The sequence below is a fragment of the Vitis riparia genome, chromosome 19, assembly GCF_004353265.1.
Source record: "Vitis riparia cultivar Riparia Gloire de Montpellier isolate 1030 chromosome 19, EGFV_Vit.rip_1.0, whole genome shotgun sequence".
Taxonomy (NCBI): Eukaryota; Viridiplantae; Streptophyta; class Magnoliopsida; order Vitales; family Vitaceae; genus Vitis; species Vitis riparia.
Window position 1 is genome coordinate 5,051,262 of NC_048449.1, and position 19,741 is coordinate 5,071,002.

General features: G+C 33.7%; 1 protein-coding gene across 1 annotated transcript; it reads right to left on the reverse strand.

Moving 5' to 3' along the window:
- Positions 1–1,537: 1,537 nt before the first annotated feature.
- LOC117909142 lies at positions 1,538–12,932 on the reverse strand. Its single transcript, XM_034823033.1, has 14 exons — positions 11,657–12,932; positions 11,008–11,154; positions 10,644–10,798; positions 10,152–10,362; positions 9,472–9,709; positions 9,240–9,390; positions 8,886–9,161; positions 4,433–5,756; positions 3,790–3,936; positions 3,414–3,568; positions 2,952–3,162; positions 2,261–2,498; positions 2,030–2,180; positions 1,538–1,960 (listed from the first exon to the last, which is right to left on the reverse strand). The coding sequence occupies exons 1-14, from the start codon at positions 12,927–12,929 to the stop codon at positions 1,676–1,678; spliced, it is 4,962 nt and encodes a 1,653-aa protein (XP_034678924.1). The 5' UTR covers positions 12,930–12,932; the 3' UTR covers positions 1,538–1,675.
- Between the last annotated feature and the right edge of the window lie 6,809 nt (positions 12,933–19,741).

Below are 19,741 nucleotides of genomic sequence, written 5' to 3' on the forward strand. Positions count from 1 at the left end.
TTTCAACCCAAACAACTTGGGAACTCATTCTAAGTTTAACGGGAATGATGATTGTTGGGAAACCCAGATTGCTTTGTTCCTTGGACCCAAATCATGTAGGGTGCATGCATTTATCTCTAAGGCTCTTTATATCTAACAAAACATAAAAACATGGTGTCAAAAGCTAATATGATTAAATCTAGAGAATATTGAAAGGGAGAGGCAGGCATTTCTCGATGCTAGTGTGGATGAGTATATTGAGAAACCACTTACTGAAAAGTTGGCCTCTGTTACGAGAGAGATCCAAAATGCTTGAAAAAGAGTTGGACCAATAGAGGACTCTCACTATTTGGAACAAAAATTTTGTTTTAGAAATGCACTTCTCTTTCAAATCTTTGGCATAACATGGTCACTTATTTTGAGAACTAATTTTATGAATTTAAACATGCCAATGGTAAAAAAAATGTTCATTCACTGTAGGCTTAGCCTTCATTTTTGGGTGTTCATACTTTGATTAAACCAGGAATCCTGCCTGTCCGAGAGTTTCATACCAGATCACTTTACAACCTGTCACTAATCTGATGATCCAGTGGAGTAGTCCTTCCATACACTCACATTTTGAAAGCCTTCATGATAACTGAGCTATTAACAAGCTCATAAGTAGATACATCTCCATCTCTTCAAAAAAAAAAAAAAGGAAGCATATGTATAAACTGGGTTTGGTGTTAATTGAGGAAACCCACTAAATCGAACGCCATTCCGTTGTTAAGTGTGTTGCATGGACAATCAAAACTCTGCCATGGGAAGTTCACTATTATTTCAAATTTTATGACAAGATTTTTAAATTCCAAAATCTGAGTATTTGGACTCTGCAGAATGGATTATGCTATTAGCAACACCCGGGAATGGAAAGAGTTCCTTTAAATTCCTATAAATTGGCGGAGTGGGAATTATACCAGTCTCCATAGACACTTTCCTGTATCATATCCCTAAAGTCTGAATTTGTGGATCGAATTATCTGGGCTGAAAAGCCCCAGTTTAAAGTTGCCACCTGCTCCAATGATTATCTCACCATCTATAAAGAGCTGATTTACTGTTGACTTAATAGAATAAGACAATTTTGGTTGGTTGACCATGATCAATCAATCATTTTCCCTGGATATATATTCTAGCATTAGGTGGCATACATTCCCTTCAAATAAATAACAAAATCAATCCCAATTTACAGTTAGAATCTACTTAAATATCACATGTCAGCCCTTCAAAATAATTATGCACATTAGTCATTGTTTGTAGTCATATTTTTCCTTTTTGTTTATTTATTTTTATTTTTACTTGATTATGGCATGTTAAGATGGTAATCTCATTAAATTATTCCAGAGAGAAACCAAAACCCTTGTTAGAAGAAAAGAAAAAAAGACCAAAAATAGAGTCAAGGTTTCCTTAAAAGGTGCTAGTAATAAGTATTTTTAAAAAGAATAGCTTTTATTATATGATCATCTTTTATTATTGAACTTATATACTATGAATAACTATCATCATCCTTATAAAAAGCAGCAAAAAATATTGATCACCTAATAACATCTTAGATGAATCAAGGTTGAGAGGAGTTACTAAAAGTAATTGAGACATGAAATTTAAGCTTATATGGTCATAGGTCTAGAGATAACAAAACATTAACATGAAACATCTTATTCTATCGAGCTTCCAACACTGTGATGGGGGATTGAGTACCAGATGGAGAACTTGCTTCCATCATACTCCTATCAGTGAAGAAACAAGGCTCTTTGGGTTGAGGTAGTGTACCCTCACTACTCAACATCAAAACCACAAAATGCATGCTTGGTCGATCATTTGGGAAACGTTGCACACATAATAGGCCCAAATTGATTATGCGTATAACTTCAGATAGATTGCAGGTGTTCCCTAATGATGCATCAATAAATTCTGAAGACCTATCTTCTTTATAGAGTGTCCATGCCTAGACAATTGAAAAAAGGATCAACACTTGTTTTAATATTGAAATAGAGAAATATTACTTGATACTTACATGCCCAAGAAGATTAATGTTGCGATCTGGGTGGTTAAATCCTCTGTTTCTCTTCCCACTTACAATCTCTAACACCAAAACACCAAAGCTAAAAACATCGGATTTTGTGGAATACAATCCTTCACTTGCATACTCTGGAGACATATAACCTCTGTAGGAAGCCATTGAAGAAGAGGTTGAATTCACAAGCAACAAAGATAAGATTATATACACATCACTAGATATACTTACAATGTTCCAGCCACTCTTGTTGTATTTGCTTCCGTTTCATTTCCTCCAAAACTTCTTGCTATTCCGAAGTCTGAAATTTTGGGGCTCATTTCATTATCTAGTAAAATGTTTTCTGCTTTGAGATCTCTATGGATTATCCTGAGTCTAGAATCTTGATGAAGATAGAGAAGGCCTCGAGCTATCCCATTGATGATGTGGAAGCGCTTGGGCCAATCTAGTACCACGCTTCGCATTTGATCTGCCCATTTTTTATCATTCAAGTTAACTTGTTCTACCACTTGGATTGTTACAAATGGAAAATATTTCAAGAAACAAATTATTTCAAATTCCATGAGAGTTGTTTAGAGCAATGACATGTAAAAACAAAAGTAAGTATGATTAAAACTCATTCTCAATGATTAAAGAACATTGTCAAGGACACACAAATGGATAATGATCTTAATGGTAGGGATCAAAACCCCTAGTTTTTATACAAGAGCCACAAGATTAGAGAAAATAGAAGTAAGAAAGATTTTCTAGATAAATGCATCTACTCTTTATCTTATTCCCAACAATTTTTCTTTGAGATTGGTAAAATTTGTTATAAATAAAGAATTTTCCTAGCATATGCATAGAAGAAAAAAGAAAAAAAAAAAAAAAAAAGCCATTCTAGTAGACAAAGAAACTAAATAGTGGTTTTAGAGAGTCAAACCAAAAATAAACAAGTCCAAGCTTTTGTTGGGCAAGTATTCATAGATCAGCATCCTTTCTCTGCCATGAATGCAACATCCAAGAAGCTTTACAAGATTTCGATGTTGAAGTTTTGCAATGGATTCAGCTTCATTTTTGAACTCTTCTAATCCTTGTCTAGAAGTTTTTAACATCATCTTCACTGCTATTTCTTGTCCCTTTTGCAGTATTCCCTAAAAACAACACATTGTTTTTATTTTGAAAGCTTTGCAGATTAAATGAAACTTATCAATATTCAAAATGAGAAGCCCTAAACAAACTAGTGACACAAAAATGTTGGCACATATATTGGCTTCAAGACATTAAGGCATATATCTTAATGTGGCTTCATTTAGATACTATGAGGATTGGGGACAATGACAACTTCTCAATATGCTTAGATGTGTGTTTTTAACTTGTAAGTTGTTGCAGGGCATACCCTTACCTTGTAGACAGGCCCAAAACCACCCTCTCCAAGCTTATTGTCACTAGAAAAGTTATTGGTGGCATTCAATAATGTATCCAAGTCAAATAATGGTATCTCTAGGTGCTCCTGACCTTCATTGGTTTCATCTCCCTCAATATTGTGTTCCATGTATCCTACAAAATGGAGAATGGAATGAAAGATTAAAGAATGCATAAATCCTATATACAGAAATCATGAACTTGACCCATCTCCATGCCTAGATCATTTCATCATTTATCAAATCAAGCCATGTAAATCCCTTGCTCCTTTTTTGAGTAATACATAATCAGACAACGTGTGGAAGTACTTCTGACTAATGCACTTAGTGATACAAGCACTATGATTTGTTACTTGCCTCTTCTCTTTAGCTGCCTCTTCCTCTTCTTCAGCACACACAGGGTTAAGACCAGACTTAAAAGAACTATTCCTGTGATTGATATAGACATGGCAATGGCTTGCTTTTTCTTCTTCTTGGAGCTGCTATTTAGGCTTGACAAAGCATCTTGACACAAATGGAAAGAAATTAAGTAGGAAAGCCAGTAAATAAAATAGAAAAACTATAAATTCCTATGAGTAGTAACCACTGATCCAAAATATATTTTTAGTTTACGACCATGAAAGTAGAGTTCAAGGAACTGCAGTTGCCATAGGATTTGAGGGCACAAATCAATTGGTGTATTGGTGTGTTATAGCATCTAGCTTACTATAATTGAAATCTAAAAGAAAAATATTCCAACTTTAGAGTAGACCTCTGCTTTGCACTCTAGTCTTCAGAAAATAAGTATACTATTCCATGGAATAATGTGCTTGGCAGTTGGTCTCAGATTTTTCACACCAGCAATAATTGAGACAGAGGTAAAGCGTTAAGTCACAAAATCAAGGATAAAACTAGAGGCACGTATGCAAGGTGAACAACTGATTCAAAACCTTTGAATAAATATACCATGAAATTTGTATCAGATTTATGTTTCTTAGGCAACAAAAAGAAAAGTTTATACCTGATTCTGATGCAGCCATCCTTACGTAAAACTCTTGCCCATTTTGAGTGAAGTCTCTGATGTCAATCAAGTCACCAAACCAGAGCAAGCATCCACTTCCTTCTCCTCTGATATCTGAATTTGCATAAGCAGTGCAAGAGCAGTTCCTCAAGCACAGGGAAGCACATTCCTTAAGGTTCATGCTTTCATTAAACGAGGAGTTCCGCGTGTCTGCCAGTTTCACACCAGAGTACTTTACAAATCCATCACCCTTCTGACAATCCAGCGGAGTGCTTCGAATGCATCCATTTGACCAGTCTGCCATGTCCCAATTGCTTTGGAACTTTGGCTTAAATCCCTTCATGCACTCACATTTTGGAGATTCATCAATCTTACAGATTCCATATACTCCACATATTGCATAATTGTCACAGTCATCCCTCTGTGAAGTTAAGTAAAGAGTCCATTCATTTTTTTTATCAGTCCATATGAACCTCTGTGAATAACCATCAGGAGTTAACACACGCCTCACAAAAACAGAGCTGTTAACAAGATGATAAATAGTATATATCTCCTTTTCATTAGAAACATAATCAGATGTAAAAAGTGAGTTGTTTGTTAATTGTGGTATTCCACCAAATCGAACACCATTCCATGGTCCAGCACGAAACTTTACAGCTAAACCATTCCTCAAAAATGGTTGTGGAAATCCACTTAGATCAATCCCATAAGTAAAATTACCTTTAGAAGGGTCATCCGCACTCTTCCAAGATGACAGGTACCGATCCAGGCCTGTTACTCTGTTCCATCCAAACTTCATGCCTGGTAGAAGAGTATCGCATGGATAATCAAAACTCTGCCATAGGAAATTTTCCGGGTCACTATCATTGCCATTTCTCATAACAAGATTTCCTGATTCCAAAAGCTGAGCGTTTGGATCCTGTGCAGAACGTGATGAACTAGAATTCCAAAGAATTCCATTAGTACCGTTGACCAGAACAAGAATTCCCTGCTCAGTGACCTTTAAAACTCCCGATGAATCAGTTAGTGGACTTTCTCTATTGGCAACCCATACCACTGTCCCAGTAGCCACTTTCTTGTACCATATCCCCAAGTATCGATTCTTGGAATTACCTGGACTGAAGAAACCCAGTTCAAAGCTCCCACCCGCTGAAGTGATGGTCTCACCATCTGTAATGTTTTGATTTACAATTATGGTGTCTACTGCCACGGAGATTCTTAAGAGGGATAATACATAGGAGAAGATAACTGCAACTGTTGTAAGAGAATCCATAGTTGTTCCTAGATAGAAAATGCCTGAGATTTTAGGTGCTTTCCAAGTCTCCTTATATTTTTCTTTCCCCATGTAAGATTTTGCATAGGTTGCTTCATATATCAAAGTCACTGTAACTCTCCATCGTTAGCCATAACTCCGGAAATCTATTCATGTCATTGTTTTTATTGGCATTCAATGGTGGGGTCCCTTGAGTTAAATATATGAATGATTTGTATGACTTAGAGAAGAACATCTCACCCACATCCCCATCCACATTTAATTTTCCATACCTCTTAAAGTGGGCTAGGAATTAGTTTATACAACAAGTTGAAGTAAGGACCAATAACAGAATGAATGTTGTAGCAACCCTCTTTCAGGTCATTTACAGCTCACATACAGAGAACATTCATGTGGTCCAGTTTCTAATTAAACTTCAAATACTGAGTAGCTTTCACGACTTGTTAAATATTTGGATTCTCTAGTTTCCTTTTTTTTTTTCCCAACTTTGGAACGATGCCCACGTGACTTGTTGCCAGCACTTGACTCAAATTTATATGGGTGTATAGACTTGTTTACACCTTAGATATTGAAATGAAGCTTTGAGCGAAGTCATCACAGTTGGCTGGACCTGCATGGAAGTTGGTTATGCTCCTCCGGGTATAAAAATTTAGAAGAGGACTACTTTGTTCTCTCACAAGTCCCAAGGCTCCTTGAGCTTCAATGACTTGTTGTAGTGATTTGATGAGGGCATCTCTATCTCTGGGATGGCTGACACCGATCCTCTCAATCAACAAATAGCTCATACATTGTGATGAGGAAAGAATGATCTCAATCAATTGACAACTTACACGTTGATCATAATTAGAGAATCATAACTCCTTTTTGCTAAAGGACTTAGGAGCTTTGCATTATTTTCTTGGAATTAAAGTGTTTTGGGATTCCATAGGACTTTATCTAACTTGGTCCAAATATATACTTGACTTGTTAAAATGAACTAACATAGAACCAGCCAAAAGTTGCCCTACACTAGCAATTATGGGCTTACAGCTATCCAGTTCTAGTGCACCTAACTTGAACAATGAGAAGTTGTATCACAACACTGTAGGGGCATTACAATATCTCATGATTACTTGACTAAAATATCATACATTATAAACAAATCAAGTCAGTTTTTACAATTTCCAACTGATATGCGTCAGAAAGTTTGTAAATGAGTCTTGAGATACTTGCATGGGAGTATCGATCATGGCCTACACATTCAATCAGCTTCTGGTTTTAGTCTCACTAGCTTCTCAGATGCTGATTGGGTCAGATGTGTTGACGATCCAAGGTCTGTTAATGGCTTCTATGTTTTTCTTGGTCCTAACATTGTCTCATGGAGTTCACGTAAGCAAAAGTTCATTGCAAGGTCCAACACTGAGTCTTGATTCAAAGCATTCGCTCACACAGCAGCAGAGGTGACCTGGTTACAAGCCTTAAAAGATCTACAAGTCCCTAATTCTTCATGTCCTGTAATCTGGTGTGATAACATTAGGGTAGCTTGCATTACTGCAAAACTGGTTACACAAGCTCGCACCAAACAAATGGAAGTAGATGTCCATTTTGTACGTGACAAAGTGCTGCAGAAGGAGTTAGACATTCGGTATGTACCTACAAAAGATCAGGTAGCTGATATACTAACAAAGCCCTTGTCTATATCCCAGTTCAACATCCTTAAGGTCGAGCTCAATGTGAAGGTGTCCCCATTTCACTTGAGGTGGCATGTTTGACAGAATGTTGCAGTTACAAAATTAGTTTCAGAGTTAATTGAGTTTAGCTTTAACAGTTCCACAGTTAGTTGAGGTTAGATTTAGAATTAGATAAAAGAAAGAATCAGTTAGTCTCCAACCAACTTGTAATCTTCTCTATAGAAAGGAAAAGAGAGAAAGAAAAAACAGAGGTCAGTTGTATTTCTCGCATGCCGTGATTCTATCTCCAATGTTCTGCTCTGTTTTTCAGTCTCAACATCTTATCTCCTATGCAAGGTCCAACACTCGGCCAAGATTCAAGAGGCATGTTCATGCACACATTATGCCATATATTAAACTGTAATTGAAAGCTAAAACAACAAACATGTTGAAATTTTATGTGGACCGGTGCTAAACTTCAGGTTATTGGTGCTTTATATAAAAGAAACTGTTTTTCTCCTTGAAGTTTTGTGTCAAATTTACTTTTCTTCTGTTAGGAACAGATAAGTTCATACCTAATTCCGATGCAGCCATTCTTAAATAAAGCACTTGTCCATTTTCAGCTATAGCTACCAAATCGAATCACTAAACCAGGCAAAGCATCCACTTCCTCATTTATATGTGAATTAGCAACGCCCTTGAGGTTCATACTTTGATTAAACCATGAGCTCTACCTGTCCGGGAGTTTCATACCTGATAACTTTACAATTTGTCACTCATCTAATGAATTAGCCGAGTGGGAATTACACCAGTCTCCATAGACACTTTCCTGTATCATATCCCTAAGCCTGAATTTGTGGAGTTATCTGGGCTGAAAAACCCTAGCTCAAAGCCGCAAACAACTCCAATGATTACCTCACATCTACTGTTGACGTACATAGGATAAGAAAATTGTGGTTGGTTGGCCATGACCAATCAATCTTTTTCCGTGGATATATATTATTCTAGCATTAAGTGGCATATATTCCCTTCAAATAAATAACAAAATCAATCCCAATTTGCAGCTAGAATCTACTTAATTAACCTCTTGTTCTTGATGCTAAAGTGTTAAAAGGTCATATTTTTCTTTTTAATTTTTTTACTTGATTCTGACATGTTAAAATAGTAATCTTATTAACTTATTTAAGAGAGAAACCCCTTTTTTAGCAGATATCAAATATCAACAAAAGACCAAAAACAGAGTCAAGGTTTCTCTACAAGGTGCAAGTAATTAGTATTTTTTTTTATAAGAATAGCTTTTTTAATATGGTCAACTTCTATCATTGAACTTACATACCATGAATAACTATCATAATCGATACAAAAAGACAGCAGCAAAGACTGATCACCAAATAACATCTTAGATGAGTCTTTTGTTAGAAGCTAAGCAGTATGATTGCAAAAAAGTTGCCAAATGTAGTTGAAACTTAAGCTTATATTGTCATAGGTCTAATGACAACAAAACATCAACATGAAGCATCTTCTATCGAGCTTCCAACAATGTGATGGTGGGTTGAATACCAGAGGAAGAATTTGCATCCATCATATTCCTATCAGTGAAGAAACAAGGCTCTTTGGGCCGAGGTAGTGCCCCCTCACTACCCAACATCAGAATCACAGAGTGCATGCTTGGTCGATCATCCGGGAAACGTTGTACGCATAATAGGCCCACATTGATTGAACGTAGCACTTCAAATAGATTGCAGGTGTTCACTATTGATGTATCAATAAATTCTAAAGACCCACCTTCTATATAGAGTGTCCATGCCTAAAGAATTGAAAAGAGGATCAGCACTGCCTTTATATAGTGAAATAAGGAAATAAGAAAATATTACCCAATACTTACATGCCCAAGAAGATTAAGGTCATGGCCTGGGTGGCTAAATCCTCTGTTTCTCTTCCCACTTACAATCTCTAGCAACAAAACACCAAAGCTAAAAACATCGGATTTTGTGGAATACAATCCTTCACTTGCATACTCTGGAGACATATAACCTCTGTAGGAAACCGTTGAAGAAGGGGTTAAATTCACAAGCAATGGAGATAAAGACTTTATACATATCACTAAATATACTTACAATGTTCCAGCCACTCTTGTTGTGTTTGCTTCAATTTCATTTCCTCCAAAACTTCTTGCTATTCCGAAGTCTGAAATTTTGGGGGTCATTTCATTATCTAGTAAAATATTTTCTGCTTTGAGATCTCTATGGATTATCCTGAGTCTAGAATCTTGATGAAGATAAAGAAGGCCTCGAGCAATCCCATTGATAATAAGGAAGCGCTTAGGCCAATCTAGTACCCTGCTTCGCATGTGATCTGTCCATTTTTTTTATCATTCAAGTTAACCCATTCTACTACTTGGATTATTGAAAATAAATGAAAACCATTTCAAGAAACAAATGATTACAAATTTCAAGAGAGTTGTTCAAAGCAAACATATAACAATAAAAGTGAGTATAATTGAAACTCATTCTCAATGACTGAAAAACATTGTCAAAGAGACACAAATAGATAATGGATCTTAATGGTAGGGTTCCAAAATCCTAACTTTTTAAAAAAATGTTAGAGAAAATAAAAATATGAAAAATGTTCTAAATAAATGCATCTATGCTTTATCTTGGCCCTAAGGATTTTTCTTTGAGATTTGTCAAATCCATGGTAAATAAAGAATTTCCCTAGCATGTATAGGAGAAGAGAGATAAAAGAGAAGCTACTCAATTAGACAAAGAAACTATATAGTGGTTTTAGAGAGTCGAACCAAAAATGTACAAGTCCAAGCTTTTGTTGGGCATGTATTCATAAATCAACAATCTTTCTCTGCCATGAATGCAACATCCAAGAAGCTTTACAAGATTTCGGTGCTGAAGTTTTGTAATGGATTCAACTTCATTTTTGAACTCTTTTAATCCTTGTCTAGAAGTTTTTGACATCATCTTTACTACTATTTCTTGTCCTTCTTGCAATATTCCCTGAAAACATCATATTCTTTTTATTCTGAAAGCTTTTCAATTTAAAAGAAACTTGTCCATATTCAATATGAAGAGTCCTAAAGAAACTAGAGACACAAAAATGTTGGCACATACATCGGCTTCAAAACTTTAAGGCGTATAGTGGCCTTGATACATGTTGTTTCATTTAGATACTATGAAGATTGGGGACATCAACTACTTCTCAAGATGCTTAGCTATGTATCTATAATGTTTTATTAACTTGTAACTTGTCTTATCCAAAAGGAAAAGTATAACCCTACCTTATAGACAGGTCCAAAACCACCCTCTCCAAGTTTATTGTCACTAGAAAAGTTATTGGTGGCATTCAATAATGTATCCAAGTCAAATAATGGTAAATCTAGATGCTCTTGGCCTTCATTGTTTTCACCTTCTTTTGATTTATGATCCATGTATTCTGCAAAATGGAGAATAAAATGAAGGATTAAAGAATTCACCAACCTGGAATTTAGCCCATTTCCAAGCCTAGATCATTTCATTATTTCTAAAATCAAGCCAAGTCAATCTATTGCTCCTTTTTTTATTATTATTACATAATCAAACAACGTGTAGAAGTACTTTTGACTAATACATATGGTGATACAAACACTATGATTTGTTACTTACCTTTTTTCTGTAGCTGCTTCTTCCTCTTCTTGAGCACATACAAGATCAGGACTGGACTTAAAAAAACTATTCCTGTAATTGATATAGAGATGACAATGACCTGCTTTCTCTTCTTCTTGGAGCTACTATTTATGCTTGAAGAAGCTTCTTGACACAAAAGGAAAGAAATTAAGAAGGAAAGCTAGGAAATAAATTAGAAAAACTATAAATTCCTATGAACAGTAACTATTGATCTAAAATATATTTGTTGTTTACAACCATGAAGGTAGAAGTTCAAGGAGCTGCAATTGCCATAGGATTTGAGAGCACAAATCAGTTGGTGTATTGGTGTGTTATAGCATCTATCTTAATACAATTGAAATCTAAAAGAAAAATATTCCAACTTTTGAGTAGACCTCTACTTTGCACTCTAGTCTTTAGAAAATACGTATACTATTCCATGAAATAATGTGCTTGGCAGTTGGTCTCAGATTTTTCACATCAGCAATAATTGAGACGGAGGTAAATTAAGATTTAAGTTGCAAAATCATGGGATTGAACTAGAGGCACATATGCAAGGTGAACAACTGATTCAAAACTTTTGAGTAAATATACCATGAAATTTGTTTGAGATTTATGTTTCCCAAGTAAGAAAAAGAAAAGTTTATACCTGATTCTGATGCAGCCATCCTTGCATAAAACTCTTGCCCATTTTGAGTGAAGTCTCTGATGTCAATCAAGTCATCAAACCAGAGCAAACATCCACTTCCTCCTCCTCTGATATCTGAATTTGCATAAGCAGTGCAAGAGCAGTTCCTCAAGCACAGGGAAGCACATTCCTTAAGGTTCATGCTTTCATCAAACCAGGAGTTCCGCGTGTCTGGCAGTTTCACACCAGAGTACTTGACAAATCCATCACCCTTTTGACAATCCAGCGGAGTACTTCGAACGCATCCCTTTGACCAGTCTGCCATGTCCCAATTGCTTTGGAACTTTGGCCTAAATCCCTCCATACACTCACATTTTGGAGATTCATCAATCTTACAGATTCCATATACTCCACATATTGCATAATTGTCACAGTCATCCTTCTGTGTAGTTGAGTAAAGAGTCCATTCATTTTTTTGATCAGTCCATGTGAATCTTCGTGAATAACCATCAGGAGTTAACACAAGCCTCAAAATAACAGAGCTGCTAACTAGAGAATAAATAAAATATATCTCCTTTTCATTAGAAACAAAATTAAATGTATAAACTGAGTTGTTTGTTAATTGAGGTATTCCACTATATCGAACACCATTCCATGGTCCTGCACGAAACTCTACAGCTAAACCATTCCTCAATAATTGTTGTGGAAATCCACTTAGATCAATCCCATAAGTAAAATTACCTTTAGAAGGGTCATCAGCACTCGTCCATGATGACAGGTACCGATCCAAGCCTGTTACTCTGTTCCTTCCAAACTTCATGCCTGGTAGAAGAGTATCGCATGGATAATCAAAACTCTGCCATAGGAAGTTTTCTGGGTCACTATCATAGCCATTTCTCATAACAAGATTTCCAGATTCCAAAAGCTGAGCGTTTGGATCCTGCGCAGAACGTGATGAATTAGAATTCCAAAGAATTCCATTAGTACCGCTGACCACAACAAGAATTCCCTGCTGAGTGACCTTTAAAACACCTGATGAATCAGTTAGTGGACTTTCTCTATTGGCAACCCATACCACCGTCTGAGGAGCCACTTTCTTGTACCATATCCCCAAGTATCGATTCTTGGAATCACCTGGACTGAAGAAACCCAATTGAAAGGTCCCACCCGCTGAAGTGATGGTCTCGCCATCTCTAATGTGTTGATTTACATTTATGGTGTCTACTGCAGTGGAGATTCTTAAGAGGGAGAATACATAGGAGAAGATGAACACAACTGTTGCAAGAGCATCCATAGTTGTTCCCAGATAAAAAATGCCCAAGATTTTAGGTGCTTTCCAAGCCCCCTTATATTTTCCCTCGCCCCCTAGGATATAGCATTGTGTTTGACTTGTATGACTTAGAGAAGAACATCACCTCCACCGTTCATCATTGGAGGTCCTTCATCCAAATTAGATTTTTCTATACCTCTTAAAATTGAGTAGCTATTAATTTATCCCTTACAACAATTTATGAACGATCTCATCTTTTCTTTAGAAGAATTACAAGTTGAAGTAAAGAAGACCAAGAACAGAGTGTTGGATTTTTGACAAGTATACAATAGTTTAAAAAAGAATAATTCATAAACTAACATAGTGAACAAAAATATTTTTAAATCTACGGTTTTTGCTAAGTGGGAAAAAGAAATTAAATTTGAAGTAAAAATAGTCTCTTATGGGCAAAAATGTATTTTGAAGAGATGAATTTTAAAATTCTTTAAAAAACAAAATTTATAGGCCAAGATCGTCTCTTGAATAAAATATTTCTTTTTATTATTTTTTTAGAAAAGTTCTAGACAAAAATCCTTTATGCAAAAATGTGTTTTGAGGAGATGAGTTTTAAAAATTCTTTAAAAAACAAAATTTGTAGGCTAAATTGGTCTCTTAAATAAAAGATTTCTTATTATTATTATTTTAAAAAAAAGTCTAAAATTGTCTATTGAAGAGACGATTTCATAAAAAATAAAAAAAAAAAAAAAAAAAAAAAAGAAAAAGAAAGAAATAGAAGGAGTTCTTATTTTTAATAATACTTTAATTAATAATATATTTTAATAATAAAATTAATATAAATATATGCATTGTAATATTAATTAATTTAAGTTTATTATATTTGATATATTATTTATAATTATAATATTTATAAAAGTATAAATTATATTTAGCATCTACTATTAAAAAAAATACTATTTTACGTTGAGATAAATATCGATAACAAAAATATTTTGATCTTTATCACCAATTTTATTTCTAAATTAATTTAATTAATTGTAACTATAAATAGAAATTAGTTTTATTTTATTTTATTTTTTATTTATAATATAAATAATACATATTTTTAATTTTGAAACTTTATCTACTACTTTCTTGTTCCTTTTAAATTTCATATTAAAACAAATCTATTATCAATTTTATTTTATTTGAGTTTATAAAAAATAATTTTATTACCTATTTCTTTTTTTAGTTTATTAAATATATATATTTTTTTTACAAATTGAATAATTTTTTATTTTTAAATTAATTTTATTAGATAAACTTTAAAAATAAAAATATTATTCTTTAATTTAAAATTTAACGGTAAAAAAATAGAGAAAAATAAATTATTTTTAAATTGATTAATACTCAAAAAATTATTTGTTTCATTTTAAATTGATTAATATTCAAAAAATTATATCTCTTAAAGTTGAAATTTTTATTCAAAATTAATTTGTTGAATAATAAATTGGTTTATTTTTCTATATTTTATTTCTTTTACTATTAAATTTTAAATTTTAAAAACATTTTTTATTTTAAAGCTTATCTAATAAAATTAATTTCAAAATTAAAACGAAAAAAAATCATTCATTTTGTAAAAAATAAAAAATAAAAATTACTAAACTAAAAAAGGAAATTTATAATAAATTTATTATTTTATAAACTCAATTTTCACCTCAAATTAATAATAGTTTTTTTTCTTAATTTGAAAGTGAAACGAACAAAAAGTAATAGATAATATCTAAAAATTAAAATATTTATTATTTATCTTATAAATAAAAAATAATATAAAACTAAATGAGTTTCTAGTTAGAGTTATAATTAATAAAATTAATTTAATGATAAAAATTGGAGATAAAGATCAAAATATTTTTTAAATCAATATCTAAATTAATATAAAATAGTGTTTTTTAAATATAAAATGCCAAACATAATTTATACTTATATATATATATTAGTATTGATAAATAATATATCCCAATAAATACAATTATTTTTATATATTAAATTTAATAGATAAAATTAATTAATTAATTCTATAATACATATATTTATAATAATTATATTATTATACAAATGTTATGTGTTTTATTATTTTTAATGATATTTTTAATTAATAATACAATGCTACATCATTTAAAAATATGAGGTGATGACCAAAATAATTTTTTAATTAATATAAATTTATAAATATAACTTATACTTTTATAAATATTATAATTATAATAATATATCAATAATAATAAACATAAAATCAATTAAATTTATAATACATATATTTATAATAATTTTATTATTTAAAAATATTATTAGTTAAAATATTATTAAAAATCATAAAACATGGAAAAAAAATTTAATTTTTTGAAATCGTTTGGAGAAGATTTCTTCCCTCAATTTTTTTTTTTTTTTTTGAAGAAATTGTCTCCTGATTTTCTATTTTTTTATTTCCTATAGCCAATAATTTTAATAAAAAATAAATAAATATCATCTTTTGAAGAGACTATTTTAGTTTGAATTTTTTGTAAAATTTTTTTAAAAATTTGAAAAGACTATTTTTACTTAGAACTTAAAAATAATAATAATAATAATAATAATAATAATAATAATAAGAAATCGTGTCTAGAGACAATTTTAGCTTATATATATTTTGAAAGAATTTTTAGAAATTATCCCTTCAAGAATTGATTTTTGCATATTATATATATATATATAAAGAAAATAAATCATCTTTTGAAGAAATGATTTTAACTTCAATTCCAATCTCTCTTTCCTAATTGATAAAAACTACCAGTATTTTTTTCAGAGTAGCTTTCATGAGTTGTTAGGATGTGCTAGGAAGACTTTTGAACTGACTAACTTGCCCAAAAGACACGCCTGCTGGCTATTGTTATTTGGATTCTCTAATTTTTTTTTTTCCAACTTTGGAACTATCCTCACGCGACTTGTTACCAGCTTTGGACACAAAGTCATATGGGCGTATAGACTCGTGGCCACCTTAGATATTGAAATCAAGCTTTGAGCAAAGTCATCGCAGTCGGTCAGAACTGCAAGGAAGTTGGTTATGCTCCGGTATAAAATCAAAAAGTGGTATAAAAATCGAAAAGGCCAACAAAGGCCGTTTGATTCACTCCATCACCCTCCTCTTAGTTTGAGTGTCACGATTCAAGTCCCCATAATTGGAATCATTTACCATCCAATCAAGTCAAGAGTGAATTCACGGAGGACTACTTTGTTCTCACACGAGTACCAAGACTCCTATATAACCTTCAATGACATCTTATAGTGATTTGACAAGGGCATCTCTATCTCTGAGCGAAATAGCTAACACCCATCCTTAAATCTCTTAGAGGCAATGGACTATAAGGAAAGAATTACCTTTTATAAAAATCCTCTCAATTGTCCAATAGCTCATACATTGATATATAGAAACAGTCATCTCAACCGATCAGCGGCTCACACACTGATCATAATTAGAACATCACATAATCACCTCCTTTGATTAGGACTATAAATTATTCCAGAAATGTAGCAGAAGGGCTCTTGTAGCAACTCTCTTTCCTTGCCAAAGTTAACAGGACATGTCAGTTACAACTTACAGCCACTGGTAGGATTGAAAATAAAAAAGCATACAGCCGATATTCAGGTGGTCCAGTTTCTGATTAGCACCAAATACTGAGTAACTTTCACAACTTGTCAGGATGTGCTAGGAAGACTTTTGAACTGACCAACCGGCCCAAATGACACGCCTGCAGGCTACTGTGATTTGGATTCTCATTACTTTTTACTTCTTTTTTCTTTTTTTCTTTTTTTTCTTTTTTTTTTTTTCTCAAACTTTGGAATTCTCTCGTGACTCAAATTTATATGGGTGTATAGACGTGTTTACACCTTAGATAATGAAATCAAGCTTTGAGAAAAGTCACCAAAGTCAGCCGGACCTGCATGGAAGTTGGTTATGCTCTCCGGGTATAAAAATAAAAAAGGGGATCTCCTTGAGCTTCAATGACTTCTTGTAATGTCTTAGGGGCTATGGATATAAGGAAACAATCATCACATACAAGGGAAGAATCCTCTCAATCAACAAATAGCTCATACATTGCAAAGAGGGAAGAATGATATCAATCAATTAACTGCTCACACACTGATCATAATTAGAGCATCACAGAGCCTTTTCAGTAAAGGACTTGAGAGCTTTGCATTATTTTCTTGGAATTGAAGTGTTTCTCACTCAGTCCAAATACGTACTTGACTTGTTAAAACCAAGTAATACGGAACAAGCCAAAAGTTGCCCTACACTAGCAATTATGTGCCTACAGCTATCTAGTTCTAGTGGACCTAAGTTGAACAATGAGAAGTCGTATCAGAACACTGTAAGGGCATTACAATATCTCACAAATACTCAAGTAGAAATATCTTACATTGTAATTAAATTAAGTTTTTACGTTGTCCCACCGATATGTATCGGAGAGGTTGTAAATGAGTTTTGACATACTTGCATGGGAGTATTGATTGTGGTCTGCACAATCAATCAGCTTCTGGATTCAGTCTCACTAGCTTCTCAGATGCTAATTGGGCCAGTTGTGTCGATGAACGAAGGTCCACCAATGGCTTCTATGTTTTTCTTGCAGTCCTAACATTGTCTCATGGAGTTCACGTAAGCAAAAGGTTGTTGCAAGGTCCAACACTGACTTGGGATACAAAGCATTGGCTCATGCGGCAATAGAGGTGACCTGGCTAAAAGAGCTACAAGTGCCCAGCTCTTCATGTCCTGCAATCTAGTGTGATAAGATTGGGGTAGATTGCATTGCTGCAAACCTAGTTGCACATGCTCGCACCAAACACATTGGAGCAGATGTCCATTTTGTATGTGACAAAGTGCTGCAGAAAGAGTTAGACATTCAGTATGCACCTACAAAAGATCAGGTAGCAGGTATACTAACAAAGCCCTTGTCTGTATCTCGGTTCATCGTCCTTAAGGTTGAGTTCAATGTGAAGGCGTCCCCATTTCGCTAGAGATGGCGTTCTGGACAGAATTAGTTAAGGCTAGCTTTTAAAATTTCATACTTGGTACAGGTTAGTTTTAGAATTAGATGAAAAACAGAATTAGTTACGGTCTCCGACCAATTTGTAATCTTCTCTATATAAAGGAAAAGAGAGAAAGAAGAAAGAGAGGTCAGTTGTGTTTCTCTCAGGCTGTGATTATATCTCTATGTTCTGCTCTGTTTTGCACTCTCAACATCTTATCTCCTGTGATGAACATCCTAACAGGCCCAGATTCAAGAGGCATGTTCATGCATGCATTATACAATATATTAAATTGTAATTGAAAGTTAAAACAACAACATGTTGAAGTTTTATGTGGAACAGTGCTTAAACTTCAGATAATAGGTGCTTTTATATAAAAGAAACTGTTTTCCTCCTTGAAGTTGTGTCAAATTTACTTTTTTTATGTAAGGAACGAACAGATAAGTTCATACCGAATTCTGATGCAGCCATTCTTAAATAAAGCTCTTGTCCATTTTCAGCTATATCTATCAAATCAAATCACTAAACCAGGCAAAGCATCCACTTCCTTGTTTATATCTGAATTTGCATAAGCAGTATGAGAGCAGACGCTTGAGCCCCACCCAATGCCCTCGAGGTGAATCTCATACCAGATTACTTTACAACCTGTCACTCATCTGATAATCTAGTGGAGTGGTCCTTCCATACACTCAAAATTTAAAAGGCCTCATGATAACTGAGTTATTAGAAAGTTCATATGTAGACGCATCTCCTTTTCATTAAAAACAGAAGCATATGCACAAACCGGGTTTGGTGTTAATTGAGGAAACCCAATAAATTGAACATCATTCCAATGTCAGAGCAAAATGTCATAGCTGAGCGATTCCTTAGAATTAGTTGTGGAAAGCCATTAGGATCAAGCCAATATATGAAATCACCTTTAATAGGGTCCACCGTGCTCTTCCATGAGGATAGGAACCAATCCGGACCTGTCACTGTGTTTCTTCCAAATTTCATGCCTTGTAGAAGAGTTGCAGGGATAATCAAAACTCTGCCAAGGGAAGTCTCTGGATCACTATCATCTCCAATTTTCATGACAAGATTTTCAAATTCCAAAAGCTCAATATTTAGACCTTCTTCATGAATGGATTGCACTTGTGAATGGATAGAGTTCCCTGGTCCATGACCTTTAAAATTCCCGTTGAATTAGCTGATTGGGAATTATACCACTCTCCATAGACACTTTCCTGTATCAAATCCCTAAGTCTGAATTTGTGGAATTACCTGGGCTGAAAAACCCCAGTTTAAGGCTGCCAACAGCTCCAGTGATTACCTCACTATCAATAAGGAGTTGATTTACTGTTGACTTACATAGAAAAAGACCATTTTGGATGGTTGGGCATGATCAATCAATCAGTTTTCCTGGATGAATATTCTAGCACTAAGTGGCATATATTCCCTTCAATGAAATAACAAAATCAATCCCAATTTACAGCTAGAATCTATGTAAATCTCACATGTCAGCACCACAGAATAATCAGGCACATTAGTTATTGCTTTTGGTTTCACTGATTTCTGTAATTGTTTATATTAATAACCTCTTGTTCTTGATGCTGAAATGTTAGAAGGTCATATTTTTCTTTTTTCTTTTTTTGCATTACTTGATTCTGACATATTAAAATAGAAATCTCATTAAATCATTCAAGAGAGAAACCAAAACCCTTTTTAGAAGAAATGAAAGATCAGCAAAAGATCAAAAACAGAGTCAAGGTTTCCCCTACAATCTGCAAGTAATTAGTATTTTTGAAAAGAATAGC

Bases quoted from the DNA above. Each gene is read 5' to 3' on its own strand.
- LOC117909142 (XM_034823033.1), bottom strand. From the start codon at position 12,929: ATGGATGCTCTTGCAACAGTTGTGTTCATCTTCTCCTATGTATTCTCC. The intron at 3,937-4,432 runs GTATAAACTTTT...ATTTGTGTCAAG, and splicing joins GATGGCTGCATCAGAATCAG to ATGCTTTGTCAAGCCTAAAT. The intron at 3,569-3,789 runs GCAAGTAACAAA...TCCATTTTGTAG, and splicing joins GAGGCAGCTAAAGAGAAGAG to GATACATGGAACACAATATT.